Genomic DNA, 22,504 nt, shown 5'->3' on the forward strand with positions numbered 1-22,504 from the left:
TAGTTAAACCACCACAATTTTGGAAAGTGGTAGGAAATCCATGCAGCAAGGTCACAAGGAAGAATGTGCAAGCATCACACAGATAGCACTGGAGATCAGGACTGGACACAGGTCCCAGGCAGCAGCACTGCCTGCTGTGTCACTATAATGACACAAGGATTCTTCATGTATTTATTTGCTTTTACATTTCATATATTCATGCAGTAAAAAAAAATCCAGAATCCAGCACCTACGGAGACTAGTAGATGTCAGATAAACAAGTTTTCCGGTTGCGTGAGACTCACTCATACAATGCCTAATTAATTTACCTGCATTAAGAATAAACTTTTAAAATATACTAAACTGTACTTGATCTGAACAAACTTCACTTGTATGAATGTATAAACTTTAAAGCATTTTACCTTATTTTCAGTCACTTTCTTTGAAAACATTTAACCGTCGCTGAATCTGCAGGTTCCTCCCACTCCACGGAGCCGCCTGAAAGACAAACAATAACATTAGAGATAATTAATCCCCCTCCCTCAAATTTATAGATAAAACCTTACTAATATACTTAATAATATACTAATAAAGTTAAAGACTTTTACTAAGCAGGGATAAGGAGACACTTGAAGAAAGTCACCCCAATGGTGAGCAGGGTCAGCTGTCTTCTTCCTGGGCGACACCATTTTATTCAAACACTACTTTGTTCAAACAGCTACTATGAGCAAAGCACGACCAAGGCTCTCCGCTGGCTGAATAATTGCTCCCATCTTCACCAAAGGTTTATGCGTTACTTCAGAGAATATTTACTTTTACAATTTTAAATTTATATATATATATATTTATTTATTCTCATTCTATTTATTTATTTTCCTCAATTTATTTTTGTCGGATGCTTGATGTTGCCGGTTGCTGGATATCATAAATTTTATGTATTTTGAAAACTAGGGAAAACCAATGAACTCTGAACGTTACCTGAACTGGGCAAATGCATTCATCGTCGTCTACAGCATTGACAACAGGAAGAGTTTCGAAGGGTGCCTGGATTATCTGGATATAGTTTCTAGTCATACCAAAGGACTGACACATGACTATCCGATTATCTTGCTGGGGAATAAACTGGACATGGAGAGATACAGGTAAAGCAAAATGTTATTTAAAATAATTGAATTATTTAATGTCATGTGTACAAAGGTACAACGAAAAGCTTAGTTCAAAATCAGAATTTATTGTCATGAACATATCACAAAATTTGCTGTTTTGTGGCAGAATTACAGGGAAAATATTGCTATAAAAATAAATAAATAGGCATAAAAATAGGTGAGTGTGAGTCTGTGGTTCATTGTTCATTCAGGAATCTGATGGCGGAGGGGAAGAAGCCGTCCTTGTTCCGCTGAGTGCTCGTCTTCAGGTTCCTGTACCTTTTTACTGATGGTTGTAATGTGAAGAGGACATAGCCTGGGTAGTGGGGGTCCTTGAGGATAGAGGCTGTTTTCTTAAGTCACCACTTCCTGTAGATGTCCTCGATGGAGTGAAGTCTGGACCCGTAATGTCACGGGCTGAGTTAATAACTCTCTGGAGTTTTTTCCTGTCCTGAGCATTGGCACCTCCATACCAGACAGTGATGCAACCAGCCAGAATGCTCTCCTTGGTACACCTGCAGAAGTTTTCGAGAATCTTTGATGACATACCAAATCTCCTCAAGAAGTATAGCCCCAGCAAACCTTCTTTGTGATTGCATTGGCAAGGAGACCCCAGGACAGATCCTCAGAGATGTTAACCGCCTAGGAGTTTGTTCTTAACCGTTTCCACTGCTGAGGAGAAAGTTCCCACATTCTGGCATTGTTTTAAATCCACAGAAACTGGTAACAAGATTAATAATGACAATTTTAACATCGGCATGTTAGCATCACAGGCAAATCAAATTAAAATTTAATCAACAATATTTAAACTGGGAACATGGTATGATCATTGCTCTAGTCATAACTCTGTAGCTGTCCTGCCCCTGGTCTGGTCCCCTCTCCCCCTGGTATCCACTCCCCCAAAAATAAAACTCATGGTTGGTGTAGGACTTTAAAGGGCCATTCGACCCGTGAGTAATGGTCTACATTAATTCTCAACCTTTTTCTTTCCACTCACATACCACTTTCAGTAATCTCTGTGCCATCGGTGCTCTGTGATTTGTAAGGGATTGCTTAAGGTGGGATGTGAGTGGGAAGGGAAGGTTGAGAATCACTGCTCTAGATCCAATTGTTACTGAAATATTTTGTTTGAGAAAAATGGTCATTGGCCCATTTCCTTTGGAGGTCTGAAACCGTGCACATAACGAGTCAATGAGGGTCGATTAAAACAGTAGTTTTCACAATTTTTCGTTCCACCCACATTGAATGGAAAAAAAAAGGTTGAGAACCACTGGATTATAGGTTTAAATTTTCACAAAGATGTGAGCCCTGATTTGACACACTTCCAGAAAGTGTAAATAGTGTCCCTGGATCTACCCTGTCAGCTCCTGTTGAAATTCTACAGATTTCAAACTTTGTGACCATCCACAAATAGGATGTTGGCCTTCATTCCAAGAGGTATCTGTACATAAATAAGGATGTTCTTCTGCATTTGTGTAGGGGTTTGGTACAACCTTGTTTTGAATACTGATCTCTGTGCCGAGTACTGGTCTCTGCACCTAGTACTGGTCTCTGCACCTAAGGGTTCAATACTTGTTAGGGAGTCAGTGCACACAGATTCAAGAGATTGACACTGGGGATGAAAGGATTGTCGTACAAGGAGAGAATGAGTAAAGTTGGTTAACTGAACTTTAGAAGACTGAGAAGTGATCACTTTGACATAAAATTCTACAAGGGAATAAGGAGCTGTTTCATCTCGCTGGAGAGTCTTGAATGATAGGGTGTAGTCTCAAGACAAGGCACGGGATTTTTAGGGCTGAAATAGAATTACAGAATTGTTATAGCATGGAAAGAGGCCATTTGGCCCATTAGAGTTCATACCAACTCTAAGCAAAAGAGCTAGGTTGTCCCAGAAAGCACTTAACAAACTTTCTATTTGGGTATTTGTCCAGCTCTCTGTTGAACCCTATGACAGTGGTGGCAGATCCAACCACTCACTGGGCAGAAGGAATTGTGTTGCAGCTTTGAGGATTGGAGGGATTACAGGGTTAGTATGGGATTAGCTGTGGTGAATGGTTTGGTGGAGCTATATGTCTATCACCTAATTTTCTTGGAATTAAGGTCTTTGGTTACGTTTTGTACACAATAAGAATACAACTTCCTTTCTTAAGTCGAGTATCAGAATTGTCAAGGCATTGCCCTACATTTACTTACTTTGCATTCAAGATCCTTGCTTGAGACTGGTGCTTCTTTGTCTTTTAAGCATTTATTTCTTATTAACTTGTAATGCCAATGCATTTTGAACAAGAATATTTGCTCTGTTTATAGGCAGGTGAGCAAATCTGATGGACTCTCGCTGGCATCCAAATATAACTGCTCATTTTATGAAGTGTCTGCCTGTTTGGACTTTGAGTCTGTACAGCATGTGTTCCATGAATTAGTCCGTGAGGTGAGGCGAGAGACTGAGCGCCATCTTCCCATCAGACCGCTCTTTATTTCTGAGGAAAAGCCTGTGTTGGGCACTCCCCACCCACCTGCTTTTGCCCACGCTGTCAAACACCACCCGCCCGCATTCGGAACTCACCGCCTCTCCACTGCCACCTACAAGGAAATTCCCACCATCACTTCAGCTAAACTCGTCACCGTCAAGTCAGCAAGAGCACAAAGCAAGCGGAGAACTCCCACCCTAACATTGCTGAAAGGGTTCAAGATTTTTTAAAAACATTAATCGCCACACCGAATCGCAATGTAACCAGCTCTTATCAACTAGGTAGTTCATAGATCTGTCACAAACATTTTTAATATCCACCAGAGTTGTTGTGCACCCTTCTTCTGGCATTGACGTGATCTTTGCCGAAGGTGTAATGGACCAGTGGGTCCACACAAGCATTGCCCTTGTCTTTCAGTTGCCACCACTTGCAGGAGGAAATATTTTGAGTGAAGAATTTTAGTTGCAGCATTTGCTGCAGGAACTCTCTCCAGGAATAATGTGATGTCTGTCCAAACATCCGGAAAAAAAAATGTCCATGTGTCGCCAAGAGATGGAAAACCTAAAATACTTTTTTCTGTGTATTTGAGAGGCAAACTCGACACTGTGGAAAAAAGGCCAGTGGAACAAACCTCTCCGGGATCAACGGTGAAAAATTGTATTTATTTTTGAAAATTAATCAAGAAACAATCAGTAAAACATTGCTACTTTAATAATGAAGATCAGTACATTCACAAATGTAACAATGACCTGTCAAATATCCATTTTTGTTTGTAGTTGATGGCAGACTGAAGTCGTTGTTGCAAGCATCCCTTGACAATGGGTCGTACCCCCTTTCTGAACTGGTGCAGGTCCTCTGGTGAATGTACTCCCACTGTGCTGAGAGGAAGGAAGGTCCAGGCAAAGGATTAATGAAATATTTTAAAGTCAGGACTTGACTAGAAACTCAAGAGTTAAAAATACAAATGAAGTTCCTTGTAGATGTGCGCTTATAGAACAGCCCTGCTCATAATTTGATTACACTGGACAACAAATATTTTGCTTCCTGAAAACTTTTGGGTGTATTTTATGCATTTTGGGCTGCTGATCACAAAAAATCACTTTAAAATTTTACTGTCACATACCTTTTTTAGATATAACATATTTTTAACATGCTTACAAGGAATTACAGTTCAATTTTTTTAACATCACAAGCCTACAAAACCATGAAATGTAACATCATTGAAAATTCATTTTCTGCCTTCGCACTTGGACGTCTTCCCTGCTGATCTTGGTGGAGTCAGTGGCGAACATTGTGAAAGGTTTCACCAGGACGTTGCGAGCATGGAAAAAGTGGTATCAGGGCAACTGGAATCCATCAATGCCGGCCGACTATTGTTGGACACTGACACGAGAGGCATCAGATGCTGAGTGCAAACGAAAATCAGCGACAAAACATTTTTAGGTCCATTGAACTAATGGAATGTGTCAGCGTCATTATGAGATTACACCTGCTAAATTCAATAAAAGTTCATTTAATGTTTCTCCAACTTCCTAAGTGATACAGCAAATCTGAAATTATCTTTGTGTTCAGCTTGAAGTTGTCTAACATAATCCCCAAATTTTTTTCAGGAAGCAAAGCAAAACCTTTAAAAAAAAAATTGTTAAGTACAAACTCACTTCAAGGTCATAAAAATATCAAATGCAGGGAAAATAATTGTTCCTACTAATGCAGTGTTTAGTAAGTTTGGATTAGACAATTTCACTCAACATCTGGCCTACATGGCATGGGTGTTGATTTTGAAGATAGAATAAAGAAAATTGTTTCTGATATTTTTTGACAAACAACCACAAATGATTTAAGCAATAAAAATATATCAATGTGTAATCCACACTAAATAATGTCCACGATTGTTTCAGTATTCTATGCATGGCACCAGATGTCTTAACTATCTTTCACCGACAAATTGCAAAATCACAATCATTTCTTTTAATATATTTTGTTTGCAGTATATTTGAACATATGATCAACTACATTTTGACAATCATTCACTGAATGTGAGAGACAAAACCGTAATTTTTCTGTTTGATGTTGGATTAATAAACATGCAGAGGGATATTTTGTGAGATTTTTGTTCTGTCCCTTGTGTGTTTGTTTTACTTCTTGTGCTTTAGCTTGAATTTCCCATTGTTTCTTGACCATGACTTATTGTCACTTCCTATCTCACTAGGTGACCGACAGGAGCCAAGGATCATTTGTATTTCATTAAAGAAATAACCTAAACTGGCTTTGCTGGAAGCCTAAATGAATGGTATATACCCAACTTTCCAAAAGTAGAGCGTTCCAATGAAAACTTTCGTAAGCCTGAATGGCGAAAAGCAAAGACCCATTCACTACTATTTTCGTAAAAGCGTAAAGCCATTCATATTTCTTTTGGATAGCAAACACAGGCTTCTTCGTAAAAGCTAATTTTCCGTAAAGCGGGGTAGACCTGTGTAGAAATCCTCAACGATACCCACAATACAGAAATCAAACGATATATGCATCCTTTCAGCCTGAGATAGGTCACGCGGTGATAGCATTCCGGATAGTTCAAAGGACAAAGAGACAGAGACTATTGATGCAGAGACACTTGGGATCCAGTAAGGCAGTTGGAGAAGTTAAATTCATGTAAGTAAATGAATATGGATTTTAAAAGGAAATTTTTCCCCAAAGTAGACTTTATTCACAATAAATCATCTACATAAAAGAAAACAGTTCAAAGTCTTTTCCCACCCATAACGTCAGTCACATCCCCACCTTCCCATCGATGTACATTGTCATATTTGTTCTCTAAGTACACCATTACCACTCCTGCAGCACCTTGATAATTCTACCCACCCACTGTCATTTGAGGGACCTCCCCTCAGTCTTAGCCCCTCAGTGTCTTCGCATTGGCTGCACCAAACCTCAGTGCGTCCCTTGGCGCATATACCCCTGCAGTCTGGAACGTGCCTGTTGGCAGCATTCCTGCACCTGCATCCCCGGGTGCCAACAGACCAGTATAGGCCGCTTCCCCTTCCCGGCGCCACTGTTTGACGTTCTGGTGGCAGGCGGCATGGCTGCACTTCTCGCCACCCCCCCCCCCCCCCCTCAGCTTCGGAAGTCAGCCGCGATTCACCCCTGCATAAAAACACCGCACAATCTGCACATTTGGACAACAGCATAACAGGTAAATTGGCGATTACGCCCCCTTTGTGTATAAAAACCCCTTAGCTTAGGGGAAATTAGGGATGGACAACCAAAACCTGCATTTGTGTCCAGATCTCCTGACCAAATAAATCATCAAACGCTGAAGAGAAATATTGCTTGTATCAAGTATATTTGGCTCAAATCCCAAAATAAACATGCAAAGTGCAATGACTGAGTCCCATGAGCTCATCGACTCAGATCATAGGCAATTTTGTGCTTGTTTAAATGTGCAAGTTTAGATTCCTAGTGAACTACAGACCGATCCATTGGAATTGACGGTCCAGATTTCAATCACTAGCCTTGGGAGTCGTCTCCGCCCATAACAGCAAAGGGATGCGAGAACAAGTTTCAGTTTCCAAGGCCGGAAGGGGAAACCAGTGTGTGGTTAGAAAGTAAGCTATTAGGAAATGAATGTAAGTGGAGTTATTGATTTACAACTGCATAACAATACACTCCCTCAGGAATCTCAAATGATACCTTTTTGCAATGGTCCAAGTCCTTTAAATCAACTCAAGCACAGCGCTGAAGGTTAAAAAACCCTGCTGCATTGTGGATAAGTGAGCTTCAGAGAACAGCTAAATTGGCTTTTTAAGTTTTTAAAATTACGTTCACTGCCCTGGCATCAAAAACCTCATTATATCTATTGCATCAGTGAATGGAGTTCAGGGTAAATATCCAGAAAGTCACCCTTTCAATCGAAACCTGCTGTCTGACAAATTAAATATGAAATTTTAGGATTTATTGACTCTTCAAGATCTCTCAAAGTCGCTGCACTTGGTAGGAGAGTTAAGAAGGCCTATGGGATGCTGGGCTTCACTAATTGGGGCTAAAACGCCAAAGTCTGCAGACACCACGATTAAAATAAAAGCCCAATGCTGGAGAAACTCAGCAGTTCAAACAACGTACCTTATGTAGCAACAATAAAGATACACAACCAACATTTCAGACTTCAGCCCTTCATCAAGGTATAGCCATACCTTGATGAAGGGCTCAAGCCCAAAAGGTTGGTTGTGTATCTTTATCGTTGCTACATAAGGTACATTGTTTGACCTGCTGAGTTCTTTTTCTCATTAGTTGGGGAATCGAATTCAGAAGTCGTGAGGTAATGCTGCAACTCTACACATCTCCAGTGAGACGACACTAAGATCATTGTGTTCAGTTCCGGTCACCTCATTACAGGAAGGATATGGAAGCTATGGAGAGGGTGCAGAGGAGATTTACCAGGATGTTGCCTGTCTTTTGTGGCAAGGTTAGCAGGGCAGGGGCTTTTCTCTTTGGAGTGGAGAAGGATGAGACGTGACAGAATAGGTGTTTACAAGATCATGAGAGGCATTAATTAGATGGACAGTCAGCTCCAAGGAAGGAGGTGCAAACACCAGAGAACATCCGTACAAAGTGAAGGGAGGAAAATTTAGGGGAGACATCAGGGGTATTTTTTTATATACAAAGAGTAGTGGGTTCCTTGAATGTATTATCAGGGGTGGTTGTGGAAGCTGGAACAATAGGGACATTCAAGAGACTCAGACAGGCACATGGATGAATAATAGAGGGTTATGAGGTAGGGAAGGTCTAGTTTATTTGTTTTTTATATAGGTGTATACGAGTCAGCGCAGTACTGTGGTGTAAGATTCTATGTTCTAGATCGGGTTGGGCAACCTACAGCCTGCGGGCTGGATCCAAACTGCTGTCCCCCTTGGTGTGCGGCTCCCCCACTCTGTGCATGGCTTGCCTGCTCTCTGCGTTGGAGACCCCCTGTCATTTGTTGTGGATACACCATCCCCCTCCCCTATCTGTGCGTAAATCCCTCTGTCACTTCCTCTCTCTGTGACACACCCCCTCTCTCTGTGTGAAAACCCCCCCTCTCTTTGTGTGACATTTCCCTTCCCTCACTGCTATCTGTGTTGGGGTTTATTTTTTTCTCATTGTGTTTTATTTATTTATTTATTGTGTAATTTTTATGATTAACTCATGACTTTTGGTGCATTTCCAAATTTGAAAATGCCTTCCCTGACCTAATATTGCATCATCATATGGATTCCATTTACTTATTCATTCCATCTAGTTATTTATTTATTTCATTTATGGTAGCATCAGTGAGGCCCAGCGTTCAACCACTGACACACCATCTGGCCCACACATAGTAAAAGGTTGCCCTCCCCTGTTCTAGATCAATGCACCATTTGCCTGTCTTGTGGCTTTACACCCATCTACATTGTCTTTATATATTTCTATATAAACCTGCAATGGCTATTCCTTTAATTCACATACTTTCCGATGGTCAAGATCATATCTCTCAAATTTTGGTTTCTTGATGTCACTGAAAAGGGAAGAACTTCATGCAGAATAACGCCTGTAAATTACAGTAACTGTGTCATATATCTAATTGAAACACAATGTGGTTAAAAATAGCTTAAGATGGCATGTGAGTGGGAAGGGAATGTTGAGAACCACTGTTCTAGCCCAACTGTTATTGAAATATTTTGTGTGAGGAAAATTGTCATTGGTCAATTTCATTTGGAGTTTTGAAACCGTGCACATAACAAGTCAATTAGGTACAATTAAAACAGTGGTTTTCAAAAATTTTCATTCCACTCACAAACCACCTTAAGCAATCCCTTACTAATCACAGAGCACCGATGGCATAGGGATTACTTAAGGTGGTCTGTGAGTGGAAAGAAAAAGTTTAAAAACCACTGATCTACCCAGTATTTTTTAAGTTCAACAAAAATGGTGATAAAAATGTATTTAAATTAGCATTGATTTATCTCATACCCTAAACATAAAATTATTCTGTAAATTTGTATATACAATACAAAGAACAAACAGGCAAGATTGTAAAGTGGCCCACTATTTTAAGACAAGAGCACAAAAACTGCAGATGCTGGTACCTTGATAAAAGAATTCAAAGTTGGAGCAAATGAAATTGATAAAGAAATATCCATGGGTAGAAACGGTCAGTCAACGTCTTGGGTTGGGACCTTTTGTTGAGACTTTTAAGGAGTTTGCCCTTTTACATCGATCTCAGAAAGACCCCATTATTTCTATGAGACAAGCCTGAAAAGCAAGCTATAACTTACTAATTAACCTGCATGCTTGGAAGCATAACTAATACAGAAATAGTTTGGCACAGGAGGTCTGGACTGGCCCCGAGGTTTGTTGATAAAATAATTACACTGGACAACAAATTTCAAAAGGCTTGCTTCCTGATAAGAAATTGAGGATTATGAAAGACAACTTCAAGATGAACACAAAGACAATTTCAGATTTGCTGTATCACCTAGGAAGTTGGAGAAACATTAAATGAACTTTTATTGAATTTAGAATGTTTAATGGCATAATGATGCGGACACACTGCATCAGTTCAACTGACCTAAAAATGTTTAGCTGATGACTTTTTTTTGTACTCAGCATCTGATGCCTCTCATGTCAGTGTCCAACAATAGTTGGCTGGTATTGATGGATTCCTGTTGCCCTGATACCACTTTCCCATGGTCACAATGTCCTGGTGAAACCTTTCCCCATGTTCATCACTGATTGGCACCAAGATCAGTAGGGAAGACGTCCAAGAGTGAAAGCAGAAAATGAATTTTCAATGTTACATTTCATGGCTTTGTCTGCTTGAAGTAGATGTAAAATATAACAGGAACTTTAAAAAATAGGTTATATCTAAAAAACGGTACATGATAGGAAAATGTTGTGATTTTCATGATCAGAAGCCCAAGATCCCAAAAGTGTTCAGGAAGCAAAATCTTCATTGCCCAATGGTACCACAAATATGATCGATGCTTCTTGAGGATCTTTCCACAGAACTGTTCACATCAGGTAGAAACCAAAGGCTACAGATGGTTCCAGTAATGAAGTTGATTTAATTTCCAAAAATGACTGAAAGTATTTTTATAATATTTTATGTTCTAAAAACAATTTATTCTGTTGATCTGGCAACACATACTAAAAGAAAATCTGTCAACTAACCAGTCCCCTTAACTTTTGAATTAGAGAGAAAAGGAGCGTTTTGAGTTAAAACACCTTCCAGGCCTTAATTTAGTGTCACCATTGTAGCGCGATCAACGACCACTCATGGGCATGAAGTAAGGGCCAAAGGCTTTATTGATCTGAAGATCCAAGCATGCCTCTGCATGCTGCTGGCTCAAGCCCAAGGGCAAGTATGAGGGCGGAGACGAGGGCTCTCGGCCTTTATTAGGGGGAGGGGCTACCAGTTCAGCAGGCGGGCCAGCCTGCCCAGCTCAGTGGGGAACGTGCCCACAATACCATGTTCCAACACAACCATGTATGTTGTTTACACATGTCAATCAATTAATTCTGTACGCATATTTACAATCGACAGCCATGGATCAATTGGCTACAGCGGGTTTGCCACCTCATGTACGTAGCAATTTTTCCAAGCCCTACATTTTACTTTCACTGTTTGCACCAGGACTTGCTGAACATGAAAGCTCTGAACAGATCTGTCGTTAAAATAGTGAGGCATTTTAATGGTTGCCATGATCAAGGTACCTCTGTTGCCAAAGGGGTTTAAGAAAGAAACTCCAGAAATAAAATGAATCAAGGAGAAATATAGCAAGAGGAAGTCTTGCATTTTGACAGCACCCTTACGGGTGGTGTACACTCATTTTTGTAAAAAGAAAGCACAGTTAACAAGCTCCGACAAAAACAATGTGATCTTGTTTTAGTTATGTTGCCAGAGATGCAATGATATACCACACAATACATCCTTTATATAGCACCATGCCCGTTGAGAGATCTAAGAGGATCTTGGTTTAATAACATTTCATTGTATTGATTTGGAACATATCCAGATTGTTGTGGAGGGGAGGGGAGACTTCGTCATTTTGACTTGGAGGAAGGAGCTGAATCATTTACTATGGCTAATGAAGCTACAGAAGTGGGTGGATACAATGAACAATGTTCAAAGGACTTTTGGACAGATAAATCCTGGGCCCAAGATGGCGGCGCCAATATTCGGCAGCAGTCTCAAAGGATTGGGGAAGCAGAGAACTAGCGTAGGGCGCCAAAAATGGGAAGGACCCCCCCACTACCATTTGAGAAAGAGGAGTCAACCACAGGAGGTGACCATGATGGTGAATAAGCAAGGGGCTCTGAGGCTGAAGAACACACACTGTGGGTGACTCGAGGCATAAGCTGCAGGCGACTGCAGTCAAGGGACTCGCACCAGGCTGAAGACTGGCTGAAGGGGTGCCAGATATTGGAACTGAGATGCAAGAGGGTACCAAGGGCTTTCTGATCGTGTCAGAGGTTTAAATTTGGAGTGCGGGTTGGCGATGCTTTCAACCAAAGGCTGTGTAGGCTGAGGGAGCGCTAGGGGCGAATCCACGGACTCAGTGAATCTGGGGGAATTCTTTTTCTCTGAATTTAAGGAGCGCCGGGCAATTTCTGCTGATGGCCAATCTTTGCCTTATTACAGTAAAATCCCCATCACCCAGAATTTAAGCAACCGCCAAAAATATTCAGAAAACAAATAGGTAACGAATACATAGCGGTTAGTTCGCTAATCCACACAACATGCAATCAGCAAATTCACTTATCTGAAATCTACCAATACCCATAGGTGCCAGATAACAGGGGTTTTACTGTATTTCATGTTCTGTTTTATTACATGACAATAAAAAAAATCTTGAGTACATGGTCAGCAAGTGTTTAGAAGGACATGGACAAAATGCAGACCAATGTGGTGAGTCTAGATTTCCATGTTGATCCACTGTATGAGTCGGGCTAAAGGACATGTTCCATGCTAGACAATAACTCTAAGAAAAATGACAGAAAAGGAAAGTAAAAGAATAAATGTAATCATTTGTCAGTTTTTAAATCTCTTAGTCAACATGTAGAAAATGAGATCGGATCTTTTAAATTTCTGCCATTTGGAGCCAAATAATTGTATGGTCCATTATCAAATTGTTCAAAGGATCTTTAACCACTAGTCTTGTATTCTTCAGCAAATTCCAGGGACAATTGATGTGCGTGCACATTGTGTTCTTCAAAGTAATGTAGAAGCTGAAGGTGAATCTACAAAGTTAATAGCGTACCGTGAGTTATCAACCAGCAAATTTGAAAAATTCCAACTTAACCATCCCTCCATCATTCAACATGAGTGCTGATTCATATAAAAACCTTGTGTGTCACAAATACATTACTATTTTTCCAGATATATTGGTCAAAGGTATTGATCAAAGAAAGAGATAGTGAGGCATGTTTATTAATATAGACCAGACACAGAACCACTGGATACAAAGAACCCACACATCGACTCTGACAGCTGGACTCAGTTTATTACCATTAATTCAGGTAAATGCTGCAGATTCTTTGAAGATTTAATGTTGCTGATGCTCTTTTAACATTTTGAAAATAAATAATTTTAGGCAAAAGCGATCATCCTCTTTTGTCTGTGCTACACGTCAGAGTTTACCAGGGAGATAGAGGAAACATTTCAGAAATGGTCCCGTGAGCGACATGGTTAGCACAATGCTGTTACAGCGTTCGCGACCTGGGTTGAAAAGGAGCTTGAACGTTCTCCCTGTGATCTGCATGGATTTTCTTTGGGTGCTCCAGTTTCCTCCCACTCTCCAATTGGGTAGCACGGATTTAATGGGTTGGAAGGGCCTTCTACTATATCTTTAAAAGTACTCAAAATTAAAGTCAAATTAAAAGTAAATTCAATATTGCCACAGGAAGTTTGTAACCTATGACAATTGCAAGTGGAGATGGAGCATTTAGAAAGGGATCAGGAATGTGCAGAGGTTTCCTCTCAGCGGCAGGAGGTACCCTCCCGCTCAGTTGGCCATCTCTTGTCGCATGTTTAGGCTCTTGCATTGGTCTCATTATCACCTTCAGAGCCCACAAAACTGAATTGGAAGCAATTCAATCTCGATCTTGGGGGACTGCTTAAGAAGAATTTTAACATGTCATTTCTGCTTTTGAGTTATATTCCCACAGGGTTAAACCCCAGAATTCTCCTCGTATTTTTTGTGGCCCTGTTAGTGTGTCGCCAGTGATTTGAATGCAGTGTTCTTCTGCTTAGACTCTTATTTTCCAAACGATTTATCTTCCTATTGAAAGTCATCCCTCACACATAGCATAGTAAAATGCATTGTCAATTCAGAGTCTTTAATGCAGTGGTTCTTTCCACTCACATCCCACTTTAAGTATTCCGTATGCCATAGGTGCTCTGTGATAAATAAGGGGTTGCTTAAGGTGGGATGTGGGTGGAAAGAAAAAGTTTAAAAACCACTGTATTAATCGTACCTAATGGACTCGTTATGTGCACGGTTTCAGAACTCCAAAGGAAATGGGCCAATGACCATTTTTCTCAAGCAATATATTTCAGTAACAATTTGGTCTAGAGCAGCGATTCTCCCCTTCCCATTCACATCCCACCTTAAGCCATCCCTTACTAACCACCGAGCTCTGATGGCACAGGGATTACTTAAAGGTTTGCGAGTGGAAAGAAAAAGGTTGAGAACTGATGGTTTTAATGCAAAGGAAAATATGATGCAGATGCTGAAATTTGACCAAGAAATGGAGGATGTTCAGCAGGCTTGGCAGCATCCGTGCAGAGGTCAACAGGGTCAATGTTTCAGGTAATGACCTCAATCAGTGGCCTGATCTGCTGTGGATTTTCAGTATGTTGTACTTCATTTTAGATTTAGCAAATCCACTTAAGTCACCGTCTTCCTCGGAATTAACCATTGCCCTCGTTTTGGTGTTTTCTTGTTATTTTTTTTTATTTCTAAGTCCCGAGTAAATTGTTAATAATAGTATTCCAATGGATAATCCAAAGTGGTTTATTACTGCCCCAATGTGTTAGTCACTTCATTTCACTGTACCTGATATTCCTTTTATTTATTGGAAATACTATTTTTAAGGTAAGTCAGTAATTCTTTTAAATGATACGAGCCAAACACTGTCCTGCATCTACACATCATCTTCCTCTCCATCCATGAAAAGGGAGCTGATGTTTCCATCCTTCCATTCCACAAGGATCTGTCCAGGTTTAGGAGAAGTCTTTGGAGATGAAGTCTGCATCACTGGGTTCATGGAAATGTAGGGTTGCTTGCTCGGTAACACCTGGTCTGTCTTGGTAATATCGTCAACTTCAAGAATGTACTCTATCATTTTCTTCTCTGTGGAGTCTGTCTCAGTTTCACCATTAACCTTTGCTTCATTCTGTGCCTTGTCCTTTCGCCTCCTGCAAATGGGTAAGAGAGACCGGTGAGTGATGGTCCACTTGCAGAGACATGAAAAAATTCTCTTCCATTCACGGGTCTAAAGTAAAGAATTTTCCACTTCCTCTGCATTGTCAAATGGATGAGTCCTTACTCTGGTTTCCTTTTGCCCTCAAACTTCTTCTGAGAATCAACTAATCCACATTGCAGGAGATGTTAAAGCAAGCAGTGGTACATTAGTCCAGTCAGTCAGACAGTGAAAGAGAGACAAACAAACCGAAAAGGTGGTAACATTATATGCAACCTGTGGATCCAGACAATGGTTTCATGGTGTAGAGGTGTTAAGCTGGTGAAAGGGAAGATAAGCCATTATATCGGGAAAACCCTTCTTTATGAAAAGCACGACGACATTTTGAATGCTTTTCATGGAGATTGTGAAATCATTTTTTGCATCAGTACACACATAAGGTAACAGCTGTATGTTGATCTTCACTTCCAACCAATGAAGTGTCTTCCCTTTAGACTCATTCAGGAGGATGCGATGACGTAACAGTCTTGCTGTATGAGCTACCATGATCCCAATTCCTTCCTCTTTCTATCAGGATCACTGACTAGATGATAACCCGGCTTCATATCATAATATTATAGTTACAATTGTCATTCCCAAATACGCTAACACTTACGGTTTTTAGATAGAACTTCCACGATTTTACTTGTCTAAAGAAAGTCAGAAGTCTTGGCATAGGTCACTCACACGTGAATGATCAAAACACAAAATCTCCATTTCCTTTTGCGGGTTTAGACAGTGTACTGGACGTTCAGTCATTAAAAGAAGCTAGACTTGCTATTCATTAGCCCGTTGTTCACGGAATGTCTGCAGTTAAAGGTGTTCTGGGAAATTGACTAGGGGTCGAGGCGGTAAAATATCAGAATGGGAATGAGTCCTTATTCCTGTTCCGATCTTTTTACGCAGACTGCATTCCGGGAAATTGGGAATAATTTCCTGGAGCTCAGCGGCTGTGTAAAAAAACATAACTGCAGTGAAACCTTGTAAGAACGTGATTCATTAATCCACAGAATTGCTTATAGCACGGGTGTCCATGGACCCCAAACATTGATTTTAAGATGCCAGGCTAACAGTAGCTAACAGCCACAAACTCAAAAATGGACCCTTATGACTCATTTACAAGATGTGTATGTTAATATGTGGAGTTTAAAGATCTTGAAGGTCTTATTATAGGATTTGAGTCGCAGTATTCTGTTTTCCTGCTTCCTGAATCATAACATATATGCATCTGTTCTGCAACTCGGCTGTAACGCAGTATAAAATCTTGGACCCCAACTACCGCATTCTAATGAGGTTTTACTGTATTTCAACACATAATTTAATCCATCCAAATTTCACCTTTTTTTGGAAGGCAAGTCAATTTACCCTCTTTCCTCAGAATCAACTTCTACCTCCTTTTAGTGAATCCTTTTTCCATCCTTATAGATGTTTGCTTGCTCTTTTTTTTCCATAAATTGATTGATTCATAATTTTAGTGTAGAAAAATGTCCCAAGCTAGTAATGGAGAAACGGACAGTGACAGAGAGACATTATGAGAGGAATGAGCATTTTAAGGAAACTCCAGACAGCACATTGACAACAAATTAACAAATCTTTTAATAGCAACAATTTACTCACCACAAACCCTTTTTTTCCATTGTTTTGACATTACAGTTTCCGACTTTGGCCTTTCTCCAAATCTTTTTAAAATTTGATTGAAATAGTTATATTCTTTGATTATGCTTCTTAGTAACCCTTTTGTATATATGTGGAAGGTTCTGATATTAACATTTTATGGGAATAAAATAAATGAAATAAATAAACAGGAAAGTTTACTGGTGAATCAGATGAATGGAACTTAATAACATTTCTCCAGAGAAAGTAGGGTAATTGGCAACATGAAACCTTTCCATTCCACATATTGTTTCAACTTTAATTGTAGTTTCTAACAGAGAGAGAGAGAGAGAGGAAAAACAAGGATTTTTTTTCCAAATGATCAAAACAGATGAAAAAAATATTTAACTTACTTGTTGGCTCTGGAGTTTAACACAAGGATGAGGAATGCCAAGAAAAGTGTCACAAATGTTAGTGCTAATATTGAATAGTTCCACTTAGTGGCTGTAAGGAATGAAAGTAATCAGGTTATATAGTCATCAGCATAAACTGTAATCATTCATTGTTGCTCAAAGTGCCATCCCCAGGTCATGGATATGAAGCAGGGCTGGATTAAGGCCAACTGATGCCCTAAGCACAGGCCAACAATGGTTCCCCTCCATGGTCTAACTGGCAAGATATTAAGACTCAATAAGTGCTGAATTTTTATATATTAAAAATTCCATTTTCTTCCAGGCTGAACCCAACTATATTAAATATCACCTTATTTTTAAAAAATTATTTAATGCTAAATAGCAGTAAGCAATATAAGCAAATTATTTACTTATAACCGGGGCGATAGGAAAAAATGCAAATTGTGGGGCCCTTGTTCAGTTGGACTGCGGTAAATCCTGCACAGGGGAAAAAAACTCTGTGGCACCCCCTTCCCATGTGGCCTAAACACGTGCTGATTTTGCTTAATGGTTAATCCAGGCCTACATGCAGCATAGGTTAAATATTTAAATTGGAAATGGTAGAGTAGGTGCTGGGTTGTGGTGAAGATGTTCATTGCTGTTGTCATTTGAATAAACATTTGTAAAACAAAAAGGGGTTCATTGCTGAGCTTGTATCCCATTATAGCCTTCCCTCTTTTCATTTCCTGAAGCAAACATGTAAAATTTTGTACTGTACTCTGGAAACTGTTTTGTTGTTAGCTGCAACAACTGTATCAGTTTGTTGACTCTGAAGATTAACCAACATTCATTTGTCAAGTGTTTCCAGGAACTTGTTTGCAGGAATCCATTTGCATTGATCATTAGCTAAAACCATCCTGATATACAAAAAGTCCTTTTAATAGCAGGGGTTTCAGAAACTGTAAATATAATCAAATTAATTTTAAACATCCTCTTCAGGAAAATCCCTCCTTTAATTTTACGACTGAGTCTGAAATATCTGAGCCGCTATAAATCTAATACACATTGTACTGACAATAATCACACCAGCAGTGCGAGTACAAGACAGCTTTAATAAACTAATATGTACACTAAGAGGTCTTGTCTCTCTGCAAGACGAACCTGGAAGGCCAGACGAGCTCTGGACTGCTTTATAGACAAGGTCACCGGGATGACCCCTGGTGACCTAGTGGTGTAATTACATATCACCACACATATCTACGTCAAGCAAGAACTTGTAATGTGCAACTTCTGACCAACTCAACCCTAATGCCTTTAAATAACATTCAAAATCAAGTTAACAAAGTTTAATCACACTTACGATCCTCCGTCGGAAAAGAAAATGGTTGTGCTGAGGTAGTTTCTTCCTCGAGAGACTTATTCTGATTCTCCACACCAGTTACTTCAAGGAGCTTGTTTAATGTTTCTGATGCTATCTGTTTGTCATCTATTCAGTGAATGAGAGACCAGAAAGTATACATTAAAATGTTATGTTTGTACAAAGTCACAACCTAATCTTTTTCTAAGCAAATTAAATCCTGGAGTCAGTGCATGGGTGAGCTCATGTATCTGAGGTAGAAGGTTGTGCATTCAAATTCCACTCTAGAAACCAGAGTACAACATTTAAACTAACAGTACTAATGAGGATAAGCTGTGTAAGAGCTTCCACATTCAGGTGAAAAGTTCAACATCCAATTTCCTCTCCAGATAAAAGCTTCCATGGCACTATAGAAAAAAGCCAGACCACCCGAGAATCCCGACTTCTCGAAAACTCTCAAACTTTTAAAGTTTAGCAGGCTTTAGTGTGCATACGTGCACAGGTTTTTTTGTACTATGTATTTTATGTGAAAAAAATGTTTTGTTAATAAACTATCAAAATTTACCTGTTCCTCTCTTCTTTATTCTTTATTAAAAGTACTGCCCGAGAATCTGGAAAATCCAAGAATCTGGACTGACCCAATCCCTGAGCAGAATGGATTTTAGAACTTTTACTGTATTTCAATAAAGGAGCAAGGAAGTTCTCATTGATGTTGTGACCAATACTTGTTCCTCAAACTACATCACTTAAAGAAACTATCTGGTCATTATCACATTGGGTCCTTGTTACAAATTAGGATTTCTTTCTCTTGGGGGAGAATATAACGGTAAATAACATGGTGATATTTATCCCCTAAACTCACACTTTCAAAGTGATCAGTTGGAAAAGATTTAAGATGACTGTTTACCCTCACCAAGATTCAGCAACTTCAAGGGCAGAGCTAGGGGGAAAGTGGAGAAATAAAGAGATTGGGAATCTCTGGATGGAGATGAACCGTCAACTTGAAAATGAGCCTCACTTTCATCTGCTGCTTTCTATAGCCTGTTGGGCTTCACTGTGTTCTAAAGCTGTGAAACAGCAACTTTGCAGAGAATTAATATTTTGAGCCAGTATTTACCTGATGCTTGGGTTGCATTGTTTCTGGTATCATTTACACATTAGGGATCCTCAACGTTAGTAATGAATCCCATTTTATAATTCAAAGTTGACTTTCGCTCATTACAAGCACAGTAAAATCCCTATTATCCAGAATTCTGTTAACTGGAGTCCCAAACAACTGGCAAAAGGAAAATAAATCAAGGAAATAAATAGAATTTAAAATAAATAAGAATATATAACATTTTAAATAAAAGTTTAAAATTGTAAATGTTCTCCAAAGCAACAGACAACCCCTTGGTGAAGATGGGAGTGCCCCAGTCTTGCCCTGCCCACAGCAGCTGTTTGAATAAAGTGTCAATAAAGTTGTGTTTGAATAAAATGGCAGCTCCCAGGATGAAGAGCCGGCTGATATCATTCGCCGCTGGGGAGACTCTCCCAAAATGTCTCCCTATCCCTACCTAGTTAGAGTCTTTCCACCATCTTTTATCTTTTAAATGGTGCATTGTTAATGCAGGTGTATTAGTTAGGCATTGGAAGAGCGAGTCTCAGTCAACCGGAAAACATTCAAACATTCACATATCTGGCATTCGCAATCACTGTAATGGGGATTCTAGTGTGTGTGTGTGTGTGTGTGTGTGTGTGTGTGTGTGTGTGTGTGTGTGTGTGTGTGTGTGTGTGTGTGTGTGTGTGTGTGTGTGTGTGTGTGTGTGTGTGTGTGTGTGTGTGTGTAATTTTTTTTAAGACTTTCAGCTTCTCAATCTCTTTTCAGATTAGAGTATGGCGTACTGCTTTAAAAATTATTGAATTGGAAAATGTAACAATACAACTTTCAAAAAATGTTTACAATCTTAATTGCTAAAAATCACAATGCAGCAATCTTCATCATTTCATCACACTTTACAATCAGTGTACCTAAAAGCTGATGATTTAGTTATAGTTCTGTCAGTGACACAAATAGCACTCAAACTAAACATAAAACTGCTAAGAAATAGTCACCAGATCAGGAATCATCTGCAAGAGAGAACTGTTCTGAGGATTATTCATCAACCTGAAAGGTTTGGTGTGTTTCTCTCTGCATCGGGGTGGCCAAGCTTTTCATTTTTAATGTAGACATGCAGCACGGTAACAGGCCATTTCGGCCCACGAGTCTGTGCCGTCCAATTAAGATACACCCCTGGTTCGTACTCGTGGGCCAAAATAGCCTGTTACTGTGCTGTATGTCTACATTAAAAATGAAACGGCTGGCCACCCCTGGATAGATGTTACCTGACCAGCCAAGTATTTCTTGCACCTTCTGTTCATTCATAAAATTTTCAGGATTTGAGATTATTCATCTCTCTGAAAGATTTGTGATCGGGTGTAGCCAGGGGTCTAACTCTACATTCTCGTTCTTACACTGAGTGTGTTTCTTGCAGATAACCATATAACCATATACAGCACAGAACAGGCCAGTTTGGCCCTACTAGTCCATGCCGGAACAGATCCCCACCCTCCTACTAGTCCCACTGACCAGCACCTGGTCCATACCCCTCTAATCCTCTCCTGCTGGTGTTATTTGTTGATCTCCATCTGGAATTTTTACTTTTATCCTTGGAAATTGACACTAAGGACCGATTGCTGGTCAGGAACAGAGATGTTTCTGTGTGGACGAGATAGCGATTCCAGCAAACCCAGGTTAGGTTTGTCCCACCTTCACAAAGCGCAGTCTGAACGATGAAAGACTTATCTGCCAAGAGGCACCTTTTATGCCTTTGATTGTAAAGCCTGTTTTGTTGCCACATCCATTCTTGGAGTTGCGAATCAGAGTTGCATTTCATGGTCAACACATGGCTGCTTCCCAGAGAGGCTTCTAAACACTGATTGCCCCTGTTCTTTATTATAAATACATCAACTTCTGCAAATAATAATATAATAATAATGGAAAACAATGGTTAGCACAACGCCTTTACAGCGCTAGCGATTGGGACTGTGAAGAATTTGTACGTTCTCCCCATATCTGTGTAGGTTTTCCCCGGGGGCTCCAGTTTTTTGGCATTTGTTATTCCTGTCCTGGGACAGGCTGTCCACCTTATCTATGCTCCTCAGAATCTTGTAGACCTCTATTAAGTCAATTCTCATCCTTCTTCGCATCAGAGAGAAAAGGCCCAGCTCTGCTAACCTTGCCTCATAAGATTTATTTTCCAGTCCATGTAATATCCTGGTAAGTCTCCTCTGCACCCTCTCCATGGCTTCCATATCCTTCCTATAATAAGGTGATCAGAACTGAACACGTGGTCTCACCAGAGATTTGTAGAGTTGTAACATGACCTCTCAACTCTTGAACTCAATCTCCCAACTAATGAAGCCCATAGGCCTTCTTAACTATCCTATCCAGGAGCTGGGTGCTTCTCTGTCCATTGTGCTACCTGATGTTTCTGTCCCAGTATAAGAGAAAATTTCCAACAGCAATTGATCTGAGTGCATACAATTCATTGGAGCTTCAAGGATTGATCTGAAGATGCAGATATGAAGATGATACAGTTTTATTTTGGTAGGTATATATGGGTCAGTACAACATCGTGGGCTGAAGGGTCTCTCTGTGCTGTAATGTTCTATGATCAATCACTACTGAAATAGATGTCCACTGTAGCAATGGTTCAGTAACTAGGATTTGTGGCAGGAAGATTAGGAGAAGCTACTTTTACCAATTACCACTTTCCTTCATGAACTCAGTATCATTTCATTCTCTTAATATCTACAAATGTCAATCTTTCTTGAACTCATACAGAAACCAGTCTCCATATCCCCCTCTCAGAAGAAATTCCAATGATTCTTCACCCTTTCAGAGAAGAAATTTCCTCCCACCACAGTTCTGAACAGCCTTCTCTATATAATGAAACCAAGGCCCTGGTTCTGGACAAAACACCCAGAGGAAAATATCAATTTTACATCATTGATGGCAAGTACTACGTATACTACGTAATAGTTGTGTTTTGTGGACCAATTTTTCAGGTCCAA

At 39.9% G+C, this 22,504-nt stretch overlaps 2 protein-coding genes and 1 long non-coding RNA gene across 13 annotated transcripts in view; 1 reads left to right on the top strand and 2 right to left on the bottom strand.

The window, feature by feature from the left end:
- LOC138749876 (uncharacterized) overlaps window positions 1-1,081 on the bottom strand; it is a 23,402-nt gene extending 22,321 nt beyond the window's left edge. Inside the window, exons 1-2 of the long non-coding RNA XR_011348907.1 lie at window positions 958-1,081; window positions 402-477 (exon numbers count right to left, since the gene is read on the bottom strand). This is a non-coding gene — a long non-coding RNA (uncharacterized lncRNA). The remainder of the gene's footprint in view (window positions 1-401; window positions 478-957) is intronic.
- rasl12 (RAS-like, family 12) overlaps window positions 1-5,697 on the top strand; it is a 12,764-nt gene extending 7,067 nt beyond the window's left edge. Inside the window, exons 4-5 of the mRNA XM_069911841.1 lie at window positions 931-1,121; window positions 3,432-5,697. Coding sequence (XP_069767942.1) covers window positions 931-1,121; window positions 3,432-3,822 — 582 coding nt within the window. The 3' untranslated portion in view covers window positions 3,823-5,697. The remainder of the gene's footprint in view (window positions 1-930; window positions 1,122-3,431) is intronic.
- LOC138749874 (organic solute transporter subunit beta) overlaps window positions 4,286-22,504 on the bottom strand; it is a 110,374-nt gene continuing 92,155 nt past the window's right edge. For 9 of the 11 annotated variants that reach the window (XM_069911842.1, XM_069911853.1, XM_069911852.1 and 6 more), the window contains 3 exons: window positions 18,413-18,538; window positions 17,074-17,164; window positions 14,604-15,023 (listed from right to left, as the gene is read on the bottom strand). In XM_069911842.1, coding sequence (XP_069767943.1) covers window positions 14,750-15,023; window positions 17,074-17,164; window positions 18,413-18,538 — 491 coding nt within the window. In that variant the 3' untranslated portion in view covers window positions 14,604-14,749. Of the gene's footprint in view, window positions 4,471-12,591; window positions 12,845-14,603; window positions 15,024-17,073; window positions 17,165-18,412; window positions 18,539-22,504 lie in introns of those variants that run through there. The other 2 variants (XM_069911849.1, XM_069911848.1) reach the window with 2 other exon arrangements.

The sequence above is a fragment of the Narcine bancroftii genome, chromosome 14, assembly GCF_036971445.1.
Source record: "Narcine bancroftii isolate sNarBan1 chromosome 14, sNarBan1.hap1, whole genome shotgun sequence".
Lineage (NCBI taxonomy): Eukaryota > Metazoa > Chordata > Chondrichthyes > Torpediniformes > Narcinidae > Narcine > Narcine bancroftii.